The sequence below is a fragment of the Bidens hawaiensis genome, unplaced genomic scaffold (assembly GCF_021521415.1).
Source record: "Bidens hawaiensis isolate Kalapana, Puna unplaced genomic scaffold, B.hawaiensis_p1.1 tig00013628_1, whole genome shotgun sequence".
In the NCBI taxonomy this organism is placed as follows: Eukaryota; Viridiplantae; Streptophyta; class Magnoliopsida; order Asterales; family Asteraceae; genus Bidens; species Bidens hawaiensis.
In genome coordinates this window covers 176,237-191,750 of record NW_027492157.1, presented here as the reverse complement: position 1 = coordinate 191,750, position 15,514 = coordinate 176,237, and the positions used below count along the sequence as shown (strand labels likewise).

Here is a 15,514-nt window from a genome sequence, read left to right as displayed (position 1 = left end):
CTACCACAACCACAACCACCACCACTCATTACCATTTTTATATTAACCATTTGTCATTTCCTGCCCACCAAACAACATAAAGTAATCCTTCCATTCCCACATGATAACCAAACATCTCAATGGAATGTTAATGAACAGTTCCATTCATTTGTTCATTCTATTACCTTGTGCATTCCATTCATTCGTCCATTTCATTACCCCATACCATATGTGTTTACCATTTACATGCTACTAATGTGAGTGTAACACAATTATACGGTGCACATATTTATCCAAGTCTGTATGAGTTTCGTTTACACAATATATGTTGATGGCCTCTTTGGCTGTCTATTGACATTTACTGTTTACCCCCCCCCCCCTTCGAAGTGACGCAGATTCCATTCCCACGAAGTGAGCAATAGATGGATAACAATTGCACATTATATGATTCATTAACCCCGTTATTTAATATACGTGTCAAAAAACCAACATACATAAATGAAAGTAAACATATGTCGGCCATAAAAACAGGATACATGCTTTACGTTACTAGTACTAAAAAACATAACAGAAAAACAAAAAGTAAAACGAATTTCTTGAAGTCAGATAAAAAGTATATCTTATCCTATCTCACCCTTCTCAAACCCTACTTTATAAGTAAGACATAATTATAAGAAATCAAATTTTAAAGTAAAAATGGTTGTATAAAACCTTCCATAAATTCCCATAAAAAATCCCAAACAATGAATAGATTTCCACATTCTCCCCTCAAAATATCCGTTTGTTTCCATTTACACTCTTTCTTCGTTACGCTTCCTTCTCTTCTTTCATTCTTCTTCACTTTCTCTCTCTGAACAAAGGCTTCGTTCTTCCTCTCTCTCTCATGGCGTTGTTCTCTCTCTCTTTACAAACACACAATTGCTGTTTACAATAACAACCACCAAAAAGCAAAGCTCTAATTTCACATATCGTCTTTCAATTTCTCCTTTGACGGTATATCCTTACATGAACTCCAATTCTCGTCCGCTCACAGTTTCATCTCAATTATTCGTGTTGCGGATCCACATTGAAGATTACTTGCTCCGTATTCACTCAATTGGGAGGTAATTCGTCTAATTCAAACCTAATTAGGGTTATTGCATGCTCTTGAGATCTCAATTGCCTTCTTCGATTGTGTGTTGTGTGCAGGTAGTTTGCTGGTGGATTGACATGTTAGGGTTTTTTTGAAACTGTGAGTGTTTTTGAATTCAGTTTCGTTTCTAATTGTTGACTGTGTGTTATTAGTTTCTTGGAGTGGGCCCTGCTATTTGAATATCAGTTACACATGTATAGGATTCTGCCTTTTGCTCTAGCTGACATGTGTGATGTAGTGTACAGCTGTTATATTCATTGACTAGGGCTTGTTCATCTCCGTCTGTTAAGCTTTTAGTGAACGGTTCACGAACATAAACGAACGAACACGAACAGTGTTTTAGTTGATTTGGCTAATTGGGAATGGTCAGTGTCAGCCGTTTCGCCCGGTTACCAAGTTTGTGTTGGGGTTTTCTTAAACATTCATATTCATATGTTAGTTTTACATATAAATTATTCACATAGTACTCATATTATTTGTGTTTTATAGATTATTATTGTGCTTAAACCCATATGATAAGATTAGATAAGTCATTAAAAAGTAGTTAAACACTTTAACGAACAAACATTAATGGACATAATCTGACGTAAAAGAACGCATTATCGAACTTCAGGAACACAATTGAACGAACATGGCCTCTATTTCTGTTCGTTCATTTAGTTAAGAAAGCTAAACACCTTGTTCATGTTCGTTCATATATTAAACTACCAAGCGTGAAAATAGCGACTGTTCAGCTTTATTTTTCATAATATATATAACAATGTTAAGCTTCCCCCCCCCTCACCAACCTGCACCAATTAGCACCTCGATTCTAGGTTTAGTGTTTCTTTTATTAAGTATGTACTTGGTCACTGGTTTGGTCTTTCTTTTATTGCTAAACATGAAATAGCGGGCATTATTTTATTGCTATCGATACGTAGCTTATAGGTAGCTTGTCGCTATTTACCACCATTCACTGTTGTCAACTATGATAGGGTACAAGTACAACTATAATATTGATCCTTTAAATTTAAAAAACCATATCATAATATTGGAAGCGACGAAGCGTACTGATTTGACCAGAAAGAAACAAACACACGATTAAAGTTTTCCTTCCAAAAGTATGAATGACAACAAATTGACAGTTACTGTTACATTGTTTTGCACAATTTACAGGTTTTGATAGAGGATTATAGTATTAAATATATGTGATATGGCTCTTCACAAGAATCCTCCTCCTAATGAACCACCAAGTAGGAGTTTGAAACCTTTAAGTTTTTCAAGTAAGGCTAAAGAAAGAGGTCAACTCGTTGATGTGAACAAACGTGTGAATGAAGCTGAAGTGGATATTGACCTCACTGAGGTCTACTTTTTGATCATGCATTTTTTGTCAATGGGCCCGTGTCACCGAACTTATGGTCAGTTTTGGAATGAGCTTCTTGAACATCAACTTTTGCCTAGAAGATATCATTCTTGGTATTCAAGAAATGGTTGTATGAGTGGTGATGAAAATGATGATGGGAAGTCGTTCCCATTGAGCTATAATAAGTTGGTCGAGAGGTATCAAAGTTTGTTCGATTTAAGATTATTATTGTTGCTGATTTGAGTTTTGTTTTTTGTGATTTGATTAGGTATCCTCACATAGATAAGGATCACTTAGTGAAGCTGTTGAAGCAATTGTTAAGTGGTGCAACTTCTTCTTCTTCATCACAGGGTCATACTCTTATGAATGCTGCTGCTGTTCCTACACTGTTGGGAACCGGTTCATTTTCACTTTTGAGCGGTATTTGATCACAATTACATTATTATTATTATTATTATCATTTTTATTATTATTTTTATTTACATTTTGCCCAACATGCATTTTTGCATTGAGAGTCATTGATAAGCATTGAGTTTGATCCAGATGAATTGATCTGTTTGACCTACAAACACTTTTCGTCTACATTTTTATAAATAGTCAAATGTGTTAACATTGATTACAGAAGCAATATTATTTCAACAGTATTCTAAATCTTTGAATAAAATAAATTAAGAGGTTGTAAGCATTAAAATGGACTTTTTTCAACTTTCAGCTTGGTTTCAAAATGCGTGCATCAGGAGCGCATAATGCGCGATGTGCACAATGCATTGATGATATCACATCAGGTGGAGCGTCGCACTGCTATTGCATGATGTGCTCTAAACCGTATAATGCGCGGTTCAGTCTGATGCGCACATTTTTGAGTTAAAAGTGAGCTCCTGCATAGATTAGTTGTACTTTATGCATAGGCTACTTGTACACATAGAGTTAAAGACTTGTGCTTATACATAAAATCTCTTTGGTGGTATTATAGCTTTTCTTGAATCTGTTCATTTCAGTCTTTTATTTTTAGTGTTCAAGAGTTAACAAGTTAAAATACGATTTATAAATAATTTTCCAGTGTTCTTTTAGTAGCAAGTTAAAATATCATTTATAAATAATTTGTATATAATGTTTTTGCCTTGTGGGCTCACTCATTGCAGATGATCTGAAAAAGGGAGAGAATGAAGTGAGACGACCTCCGGTGTTCATGCGGTGGCCTCACATGCGAGCGGATCAGGTTCGCGGACTGGCCCTACGAGAACTCGGTGGTGGTTTTTCTAGGCATCATCGCGGACCGTCTATTCGGGCTGCTTCTTATGCCGTTATCAAACCTTCAACCATGTTTCAGAAGATGGAAAATCTCAAGAAGCTTAGAGGCCATCGAAATGCTGTCTATTGTGGTAAATATTTTATAATATAGTTTCAGTTCATATCTGATTTGGTAAGTTGACTTTAGATTTTAACTAAAAGTTATGATATTGTTTGACTTTTAAAATCTGTTACAAAAACCATTCCAAGTTTGTTGGCATTTAAGAAGTTCTTTTGGTTAATATTTTCCATGATCAATCTTAGAAATTACAGTGGTTTATTGGCCATTAGTTTTACCTAGCCTTCTTTGCGTAGCGTCTTTTATTAGGCTTGTAAAGGAACTCAAACGGAGCCGTTTAACTCTAATCAGAGTACCAGACAAACGATTGAAAACTAACAATTAAACGAATTGGTTTTTTTTGTTCGTAATTGTTCGTTAAGAAAATGAACATGTCGTGTGTTCGCTTATGTTCGTTAACTGTATAAATGAACGGTTCCCGAACGTAAAGGAACAAACATAACTTAACATAGATGAAGGAACATAATTAAGCCGAAGCTAGTTACATATAATGTGAAGAACAATGTGTTGGGCCTAAAAGGTTATTAAAACTATACTAAGTTGTAACTGGCCAAAAAGTTAAATGAATATATGGCGTAAACGAATGCGTGGCACATATGTTCATGAAAGTTTGTTTAACTAAATGAACAAAAAAATTATTGTTTGTTTGTTTATTAAATTAACGAACATAAACGAGTTTCCCGCTGAAACAGTTCATGAAACATTCAGTTCGTTTACATGCCTACTTTTTTGTTATCTTGGCAAAATATGTCTCTTTATGTTTTTTGCAAGCAATACGACTTTATAAATTTTGGCTTTTATATGAATAAAGATTAAAATATGCTTTATTTTCAGCAATATTTGACCAATTAGGGAGATATGTTATCACTGGCTCGGATGATCGCCTTGTAAAAATTTGGTCAATGGAAACCGCATACTGCTTGGCCAGCTGTCGCGGGCACGATGTGAGTTTATCTACCATCCAAAATCACATTTTACCTTTTAGTTAAATTTCTCATTTGGGGAACTTATTATCAATATATGCTTCAATAGGGTGACATTACAGACCTTGCTGTGAGCTTTAACAATTTATTTGTTGCTTCTGCATCAAATGACTGTGTTATCCGAGTTGTAAGTATTTCATTTGGCATATATAAATATGTTTTACATTGGTCAACTGAAATATGATGTGTTGTGGATACAGTGGCGAATAGCTGACGGACTTCCGATTTCAACATTGCGTGGTCACACTGGAGCGGTTACAGCAATTGCCTTTAGTCCTAGAATAGGCTCTGTTTATCAACTATTGTCGTAAGTTTATCTTCAACCCATTGTATGAAAATGGGTCTTGTTTTTTATGGTACTGGGTCAAATGGGTAAGATATATATATATATATATATATATAGGGGAAAGTTAACGTACAAATGAAATTAACATGCTGATTGTGAGAATCAAATAGAGTAATTATATATACAAGTAGAGTAATTACATAATTACTCTACTTGTATATATAATTACTCTACTTGATTCTCACAATCAGCATGTTAATTTCATTTGTATTTGATCCAAACCACATATATATATATATATGTTTGTGTGTGTGTATAATTGTCATATATATAGTGATGATTTATTTGATCAATTTTTTATTAGATGAATTTATTTTGTCAACCGATTTAATTGAATTATCATTTTTCTATTGTATGATACTATGATCTGATCTCACAGCTAAATTGTAAAAGCATTTAATTTGAACTAAATTATGAAGATTTTCATATGCCAAGTTATGGACCTTGAATAGTTAAGGTTCAATGGATTAAACGAGCCAAGAATCGTCTAAAGTGTATACAACTGCTTGCAATTTCCTAAATGGTTTTGTTGAAATGAGAATAAATTATCGTCTTAGTAATACAGGTTCTGTATAATCTTTAAATTTTAACAACCTTATTTTTTCTTGTAGGTCGTCTGATGATGGATCATGTAGGATTTGGGATGCTAGAAATTCTCAATTCAGTCCGCGCATATACATACCTAAACCTCCCGATGCTGGTTAGTCAACCTCATTACTAACTTTGTATTAACTTTTATAATAAACAACTTATAATAAAATAATACGTTTATAATGATAGGGAAAAGCAACGGACCATCAACATCAACTATTGTTCATCAAAATCATCAAATTTTTTGCTGCTCGTTCAATGCTAATGGAACTGTTTTTGTCACTGGAAGCTCAGACACTCTTGCAAGGGTATACTTGTACATAATTGCTGTCAAAACTTAGGCCTGTAAACGAACCAAACGTTCAGTGAACAGTTCGTGAACTGTTCGGCAGAGTGTACGCTTATTTAATAAACAAACACATGTCGTGTTTGTTCATTTATGTTCGTGAACGTTCGTTTGCATTCACTTATTTATTTAAATTTGTTTATGATTGTTCGTTTACGTTCACTTATTGTTCGTTCGTTTGCGTTCACTTATTGTTCGTTCGTTCGTTTATGTTCATTTATGTTTGTTTATGGTCTTTTACATTCGTTAATATATTCATTTTAATTTGTTTGGCCCATTACAACTTTGTTTAGTTTTAATAACTTTTTAGGCCAACACATTGTTTTTCACATTACTTTTAATTAGTTTTAGCTTGGTTATGCTCGTTCAGATCACTGTTCGTTTACATTCGTTTGCACTGTAAACGAATGAACATAATGAACACAAACACACTCATGCTCATTTTTTTAACGAACGAACGCGGTCAAGAAATTTCTGTTTGTAAAGCTCTCCGTGTTTGATCTTTTGTTCAGTTAAAGTTAAACGAGCAAATACGATTCATTCATGTTTATTCGGTTCGTTAACATGCTTATGAACACTTAATTATTGAAATAGTAACTTGAGAACAGAAAATAAAAAATTATATTAATTATTTGCAGGTTTGGAATGCTTGTAAATCTGGCAGTGATGACCCTCAACAACCCAATCATGAGATGGATATTTTAGCGGGGCATGAAAATGATGTTAACTATGTACAATTTAGGTACAAGTAATGTTTAATAACTAATGTTTATGTTGGATTTAATAACTAATGTTTATGTTAGCTTATGATGCAGTGGCTGTGCTGTGGCTTCTAGGTTTTCTCCATCCGATGCTTCAAAAGAAGAAAACATTCCAAAATTCAAAAATACATGGTGCTTATATGATTTCCTTTAAATTGCAATTATGAAATAACAAGGTCAAAATATTTACATATAATGTTGAATTTTGCAGGTTTACGCATGACAACATTGTTACGTGTTCCCGTGATGGCAGTGCAATTATTTGGGTTCCCAAATTGCGCAGATCTCATGTGAGATATTCCATTACACCTAGGCTTGTAAACGAGCCTAAACGAACATGAACAAAGATGTTCGTATTCATTCATTTATCTGTAACCAAACAAACAACCGGAATGCAAACTATTAACAATCCGAGCCTTTCTTGTTTGTGTTCGTTTTCAATTATGCTCAGTAGTATAAGGCTATAAGCGGACGGTTCACAAACGTACATAAGTAAACATACATGAACGAACACCAATTGTAAGTAAGCTGAGCAACAATCTAGTGGGCCTAAATAGTTATTAAAAGTTCACTAAATTTGTAACGTTTAATAACATAGTTTCATAAACTATACTAATTATAACAGGCCTAAAGAGCGAATATATAAATGAACATAAAAGAGTAAATGTAAACAAATGTTCATGAACATAAATAAATGAACGGGGCATGTGTTCATGTTCGTTCATTTATCTAAATGAACAAAAAGGTATGGTCATGTTTGCTCGTTTATTGAAAAAACAAACCTCTCGTTGAATGGTTAACGAACATTCACAGGCTTAATTACATCATTTTTAACAGTTTTACAATATTTTTGATCTTTTGAATATCAATGAATTTGTGTATTTATATTTGAGTTGTGTAGGGAAGAGTTGGAAGGTGGACACGCGCATATCATTTAAAAGTTCCACCACCGCCAATGCCACCTCAACCACCAAGAGGGGGCCCACGGCAAAGGAGTCTTCCTACTCCACGTGGTGTTAACATGATTGTATGGAGCCTTGACAACCGCTTTGTCCTTGCTGCCATCATGGGTATGTTTAATACGTCCTAAACGTTATCGTGGCGTGAGTTTATTTCACATATAGTATTATAGGTTGCTCTAGATAAGTATATAAACAATTATTTTCTTCTCTATGGATGCAGATTGTAGAATATGTGTCTGGAATGCTGTTGATGGTAGTTTAGTCCATTCGTTAACAGGTCACAGTGGATCTGTAAGTGCATTTATTTTTCTATTCCCAGTAAAATAAGCATTTTTTTAAAACAAAAATTGCTATATAATAATATGTTTTCTGATTATTCTGCTTTTATCTGTAGACTTATGTTTTGGATGTTCATCCTTTCAATCCACGAATAGCTATGAGTGCTGGATACGATGGCAAAACAATAGTTTGGGATGTGAGTATTCTTCCTTTTTTTTATCTAAATCTTATTTATATTTTTGTTTTTTTATTGCAAGTTGTCACATTTTACTAAATTGTTTTGGTTTTCTTTGATTGTTTATAGATATGGGAGGGATTACCTATTCGTGTATTTGAAATCGGGCGCTTTAAGATAGTTGATGGAAAGTTTTCTCCGTAAGTCAATTCATTTTTTTGTAATTACAAGTATATAAAATGATTTTTATCCACCGCTTATTTAATATTGTCTCTTTCATATTACTAGGGATGGGACATCCATTATACTTTCTGATGAGGTTGGTCAACTACATATATTGAGTACCGGTCAAGGGGAGGCGCAAAATGATGCCAAGTATGATCAGGTATAGATTATATACAAAAATAGTAAATGCTTTTTTTATATATAAAACATCATGAATGACACTATATAATCTTGCAACAGTTTTTTCTTGGAGATTACAGGCCCCTTATTTCAGACAGTCATGGAAATTCTCTTGACCAGGTTAGTTTTTCCAGTTACTTGTCTTTATAAACCATAGTTTTATGCTATGAAGTTAATTCAAATTTTTAGAAAACCACATTAGGGGCTTAATTTTAGGAAATTACACTTTTTTCTCTAAAAAACATTTATTTTCTACAATTAGAAAGATTCTAATGAAGTGCAATTTGCCTTATTAAAAGTGCTACAGGCTAAAAGAGAGAATTTGGAAAAGGAAAAACAAAACCTTCATTTAATTATTATCCTAAACTACTGAATATATATATATATATATATTGTATGTTGCTAATTTTCTTGAGATTCATAACTATACTCAGGAAACACAACTTCCTCCCTATCGAAGGAATATGCAAGATCTTCTTTGTGATTCAGGTTTGTTTATAAACAAGATCGTAGTTAGCATAGGCCTGCCCCGGGCCTAGGCGCAAATAAAGTGAGGGCCCAAGGAAAAAAAGCACACTTAAATAAATAAAAATTAAATTATATTATGTATTAGAAAAGCAATACTATTTTTCATATAAACTAAACAAAAGCTATTATATTACATTTAGCATCATCGAATTAGTACCAAAAGTTCTAAAAGAGTCAAGATTCAAATATAATTTCCAAACTTTAATAGCAATATGTTCAAAGTAAAGTACTAAAAGTTTTAAAAGTAATAAATAGTAAAGGTTCAAATGATCAATGTTCTTGATCTGTCATCAATACCAATAGAGGTGTCGTCAACTTCGAGAAGCAAGGGCGGCCTAGGAATTAGAAGCGCATATGTTGGGCCTCGCTTGGAAAATGGGCCTAGGCGCAAGAAGCGAGGGCTTTTAATAACGATGAACAAGATTTCAAATCACCATTCTTTAATTTTGACCTATTTACCTGAAATGTTTTGATTTGGGTTCAATCGTTTTGAATGGGTTAAAATTTAAATTAATAAACTGGTTGAAACTAGGGTTGTAAATGGTGTCGGGTTGCGGTTGGTGGGCTGAATTGTTCGACTTGAACACGGCCCATATTTTTGTTCATGTAAAAAACATTAACCCTAACTCGCAAACATTTAAAATCATGTAACCTGAACATTACCCGTTTAATCCATTTATCTAAACAAGTCAAATGGGTTGGCAGATGCTAAACAAGTTCTAAACATGTTATATGGGTTGATGGATTGTAATAAATTGGTTAAACTGGTCATAAACGAGTTAGTGGGTTCACCTGTTCAACTAAACCCGTTGTTGGGTTGACTAACCCGTTTTAACTAAACATGTTATACAGGTCGACCCGTGTAATTAAACAGGTCGACCCATGCCTCATTTTTTAAACGGATTAGATCTGTCAACCCAAAACCTGATTATTTGTGTGTGGTGTCGAAAATTGCCACTCCTAGTTGAAACCTGCTAAGAATTGAACCAGTCAACGGGCCAATTGGCGACAACCTCTTAAATTAATATTGAAAACTATAGATTATTATTATTATTATTATATTGTATAAGTATATAACACAATATTTATATATAAAGTTTGAATTTTTTCAGGCATGATTCCATACCCTGAACCATACCAAACAAAATACCAGCAAAGACGGTTAGGGGCTCTAGGGTTTGAATGGAGGCCATCTACATTTAGATTTGCTGTGGGACCCGACATAAGTCTAGTTGACCAAGAATTCCAAATGCCACCAATTGCTGACTTGGACATTGTGATGGACCCACTTCCCGAGTTTCTTGATGCCATGGATTGGGAACCAGAAATTGAAATACAAAGTGATGAAAATGATTCAGAGTATAATGTGACAGAAGAGTATCATTCGGGAGGAGAGCAAGGAATGAGTTCTAATGCTTCTGCTAGCCTTGATGGCAGTGCCGGTGACAGTGAGGATCAAAGTTCTCGTGATGACATCAGTCGCAGAAAAAAGAAGAAAATGAAGGGAGAGGTAGGCCTTATGTTTTGATTATTCTTTTAACTTCATATTTAATATGATGTATCCAAGTTTAGATGGAATCCGGGACACCATAAAACATTTTTAAAGGTCTAAAAACTGAAAATACTGATTTGAGTGCTTTAATAGTGTAAGTATAAAGTTCTGAATTTGAAAAGCAGTCCCTTTGACCAAGTGAACCTATGAACATGCTTTCAGGTTTTTCTGACCAAGAAACTCAATCTTTCTGAACATGTTTCTAGTAGTTGTTGACGTGTTGGTTTAGTAATTGCGCACTTTATTTCTAATTTCTTTCATTGGAATTTAATCGACATACTACATGTTTTTGGTCATAATTGCTCAAATAATCAGTTTTGGAAATTACATGTAAACGAGTCGTGCCAGAGCCGCCTAGGCTTGAGCTTCACTCGTGTAATCTACGAGAGCTCAAGTTCGTTTCGAGCTCCATTTATAAGGCTCAAGCTAGGTGCGTGAGTAGTTTTACAAGCTCGTGCTCGGCTGGTTTGTTATTTATTAATTAATATATGTATTTAGTTTTATAAATATGGCTTTCATGTATAGTTGTATACATTACAGTTATTTTTGCCATAATTTTATATATAATAATAATTACTCTGTAATTACATATTTAATATATTAAAATAAAAATCATTTTAATAATCGGTTTGTTTAGGCATACAACCAGCTCAAGCATGATAAGGTAAGCTTGGGTCCGTTCTCGTTTAATGTTAGCTTGATTCTAGCTTTCAGCGAGCCGATCTCAAGTAGCTCGCGAGCGGCCTTGCTCGTTTGCATCCTTATTTTGTAAAGTTTTTTATTTCTTTTCCCTTTTGACATTTTCACAATTTCACAGGCTGAGTTCATGACGTCTTCTGGAAGACGTGTCAAGAGGAGGAACCTAGATGGTGAAGAAAGCTCACTTAAAAACAACCGTAGTAGAAAGTCAAGATTCGGTCATAAAGCCTCTAAAAGGAAGTCAAAGTCAAAAAGACCTAGAAGAGCCGCTGCACGCAATGCCCTAAGTTTTCTCTCCCGAATAAGTGGTAAAGCCTCAGAAGGAGAAGGAGATGAAGAAGAAGAAGAAGAAGAAGACGAAGAGGACCTTCTAGAAGGCGATGACTCATCTGAAACTTACTCCAGTGAGCAAGAAACCGAAGCTGGAAGTGAAGAAACCAAAATCTCAATTGAAAACGAAGAAAACGTGCATTCAAAAGGTAAAGAAATAGTATCTGAAGAAGCAGGTCGCCACCAAAATACTCCCAAAAGGAGACTTGTGTTTAAAATTTCTAATCAGGATTCAAGTAAACGGGAATTGGTGGGCCCGTCCTCTACTGCAACTCCTCAGGAATTGGTGGGCCCGTCTTTGACTAACGGAAACTGTCAATCTGTTGAAAGTAATGAAAACGGCTCGTTAACTGAAAATACAAATCCTGTAAGCCTGCTTGAGAGAAATATTAAATGGGGTGGTGCAAAATCCCGCTCATCGAAACGGTCACGAATTACCGCACCCGTCCCGTCTGTTTCTGAATCTAGAAACGAGTCATGTCCGGATGTGGATTTGAAAACCGAGAATGTTGTTGACTCGTCACCGGTATTTAAAAAGGAGTTTGTGGGTCCCTCTAGTTCTTCGGGTGTCCAAATCCAAAAGGACAAAACAGTCATTTTAGACGAGGAACCAGAAAACAATCAATATAAAGAGGAACCTATCCCGTCACATATGAAGTTACGAATAACTCCCACAAAGTTAAAAATCAGATCTTCAGTACTAGAATCAAGAAACGGTGAAGGCATCATGCTATCTGACGGGTCCACCTCAGATATGAAAATTACTGAAATGCCCCTGGAAGCTACTCGGGTTGAAAACCCTTTGAACTCTGACCTAATAGACTTGCCGCGCGATAGGATGTTTAGAGAAGTTTATAGACGGTCAAAGTCAACAAGGGGTCGGGCAAGTGTAGGAACCGGAACAAACGGTGTGGGGCCGGAAGCAAGCACTTCTAATGCAGATACTATTAATCAGTATAAACAAGTTGAAACCCGAATCCCTGAAACCCGGAGAAACGTTAATTTCCGACCTGTTCATGAGGTTTCTGGCGATACTTCAAGTAAAGAAAAGTCTTCAACTGATGGAGGTGATGAGGTCCCACAAGAAGAGGAAGAAGATAGATTGAATTCAAGACATAAAGTAGGGTTAAGATCTACCAGAAGCAGGAGACCGGTGGATTACAACCGACTAAACAGATCTCCAGAAAAAAGGAAATCACACCAGTCAACAAGAAGCTCATGGTTGTTGCTGTCAACTCATGAAGAGGGTTCGCGGTATATTCCTCAGTTCGGGGATGAAGTTGTTTACTTAAGACAGGTATGCAACCATGCATCTTTTTAAGTGAATCCTTATTTTTAAAATGACTTATTTTGCTATTAATTGAAAGGTATAAATGGAATAAATTTAGGGGGTGTAAATGAGCCGAGCCTGAGCTCGACCAGGCTGGCTCAAGTTCGGCTTGGTTATAACTTAGGAGAGCTTGGCTTGTTTCAAGCTCTATTTCTAAAGCTTGAGCTTGGCTCTTGAGTACTTTTTAAAGGTCGATTTCGGCTCGAGATCGGTTTGTTATTATTTATGAATTAATTTATATCTAATATACTTGATGTATAATACGTAACACAATATGTATTATTTAGTTTTTAGTAACATAATTTTATATAAAATAATAATTATATTTATTTATATAAACATATATTAATTATTAAATACAAATTATATAAATTATTGGCTCACGAGCTAGCTCGAGCTCAATTAGTGAAGCTCTGGCTCTAAAGTCAAAACCAATTATTAAACAAGCTTTTTAAGTATGAGCTTGGCTCATGAGCAGTTTTCATTTTTCAAGCTTGAGCATGGCTCACATAAAATTTAGTAGTTAATTTATATACATTTATTACTATGTTTAAATCTGTTTTAATTATAATTTTTAAATATAACATGATATATATTATTTTGTTAGTTTTATCATGATTTTATATATACATATGTTGTGTGCATGTATTACATAAAAGTTATATAAAGAATAGGCTTCTTTTGTCTCTGAAGCCAGCTCGAGCTCATTATTTTTGGGCTTGATTTTGCTTATTTTTTAAATTGTCAACCTGTTTTTAACAGCGTTTAAGGATTGATAATTGTTAATTTTTGGTGTTACTTTTTTCTTCAGGGTCATCAAGATTACATAGAAGGTAGTAATTCACGAGACATGGTTCCATGGAGGTCGCTAAAAGGAATCATTCGAGACGTTGAATTTTGCAAAGTCAAAGATCTCGATTATTCAACACACCCCGGTTCCGGGGAAAGCTGCTGCAAAATGACTCTACAATTCGTGGACCCAACATCCAATGTGGTTGGTAAATCCTTCAAGTTAACCCTTCCGGAAATTACCGGATTACCGGACTTTCTTGTTGAAAGAAGTAGGTATGATGCTGCTATGAAGAAAAACTGGAGCAACCGTGACAAGTGTCAAGTTTGGTGGAAAAATGAAGGGGAAGAAGACGGGAGTTGGTGGCACGGTCGGGTTGTGGCGGTCAAACCCAAAAGCGTTGACTTTCCTGATAGCCCGTGGGAACGGTTTTCGGTTCATTATAAGAATGATCCAAATGTGTTTCGACACAGTCCTTGGGAATTCATTGATTCTAGTATTGTATGGGAAGAGCCACATATTGATGATGATGTCAGAAACAAGCTCATTCGTGCTTTGTCTAAACTTGAGCAATCCGGGAACAAATCCAAGGTATCTTCTTTTCTTTTCTCTTTTTTTATATATTGTTCTTTTAAGAATTTTGAACAGCACATATATTTTGGACTTTAAAAGAACACTATCCTTTGCTATTTATAAGCAAATTTTTGGTATAATCTATAGAAAAGTTTTATTTTTACTTAAATAGTTTTTCATAATTTTCGTCTTGAAGCATGTTAATTAGGGTTGTAAACGAGGCGAGCTGATTTTAGATAGTCTGAGCTCGGCTTGTTTGGAGCTCTATTTCTAAAGCTTAACTTTTGCTCGTGAGTAGTTTTTAAATCTCGAGTTTGGATTATTTGTTATATATATGATTTATTTGTATAAATTAATAATTATCTTATATATATATGTGTGTGTGTGTGTGTGTGTATAGTTATATTTTTTATAGATACATATCATGGTACATAGTTTTTTTAGTTATTTTTTCATAAAAAATTATATATAAAATAATTTTATTTTAAGGTTGGGCTTGAGCTCGTTTAATCTCTTCTTGTTTCGGCTTGTTTAACTTAAGAGACCTTGATACATGCAGGATCATTATGGTGTTCAGAAGTTAAAACAAGTGGCGCATACATCAACATTTATCAACAGGTATAGTTTTTTTCCTATCCGTTATATATATATATATATATACATGGGTCCCATCTCTTAACCTAATGTGATGAAATGGTGCAGGTTCCCACTGCCTTTGAGTCTTGAAGTAATCCAAGCTAGACTGGAAAACAATTACTACAGAAGAATTGCAGCAGTTAAACATGATGTTGAAGTGTTGATGGAGAATGCAGAAACTTACTTTGGGAGAAACAAGGATTTATCAGCAAAGATGAAACGATTATCTGACTGGTTTACAAGGACGCTATCCTCTTTGTAGCGGATGATCATGATTAAAACAACAGTTTTGTAAAAAGAAGGTTGGATTTTGTAGGTGGATTTTTAAAGGCTGAAATCAATCAAGACAAGACTAGAATGCTTTGGGTAGTTGGTTGAATTTTAGGAGTTTCAGTTTTGTATAGAC

General features: G+C 34.7%; 1 protein-coding gene across 1 annotated transcript; it reads left to right on the top strand.

Annotated features, from left to right (window-relative positions):
• The first annotated feature begins 737 nt into the window (after positions 1–737).
• Positions 738–15,514, top strand: LOC143544553 (uncharacterized). Its single transcript, XM_077036636.1, has 24 exons — positions 738–1,082; positions 2,267–2,650; positions 2,722–2,873; positions 3,596–3,835; positions 4,657–4,766; positions 4,855–4,932; positions 5,006–5,112; positions 5,763–5,851; positions 5,932–6,050; positions 6,727–6,830; positions 6,904–6,981; positions 7,061–7,139; positions 7,751–7,919; positions 8,032–8,102; positions 8,206–8,286; positions 8,395–8,465; positions 8,554–8,650; positions 8,731–8,790; positions 9,105–9,159; positions 10,311–10,708; positions 11,568–13,076; positions 13,921–14,490; positions 15,032–15,090; positions 15,175–15,514. The coding sequence occupies exons 2-24, from the start codon at positions 2,304–2,306 to the stop codon at positions 15,368–15,370; spliced, it is 4,839 nt and encodes a 1,612-aa protein (XP_076892751.1). The 5' UTR covers positions 738–1,082; positions 2,267–2,303; the 3' UTR covers positions 15,371–15,514.

Bases quoted from the DNA above. Each gene is read 5' to 3' on its own strand.
- LOC143544553 (XM_077036636.1), top strand. From the start codon at position 2,304: ATGGCTCTTCACAAGAATCCTCCTCCTAATGAACCACCAAGTAGGAGT. The intron at 8,791-9,104 runs GTTAGTTTTTCC...AACTATACTCAG, and splicing joins ATGGAAATTCTCTTGACCAG to GAAACACAACTTCCTCCCTA. The intron at 14,491-15,031 runs GTATCTTCTTTT...TGATACATGCAG, and splicing joins AATCCGGGAACAAATCCAAG to GATCATTATGGTGTTCAGAA.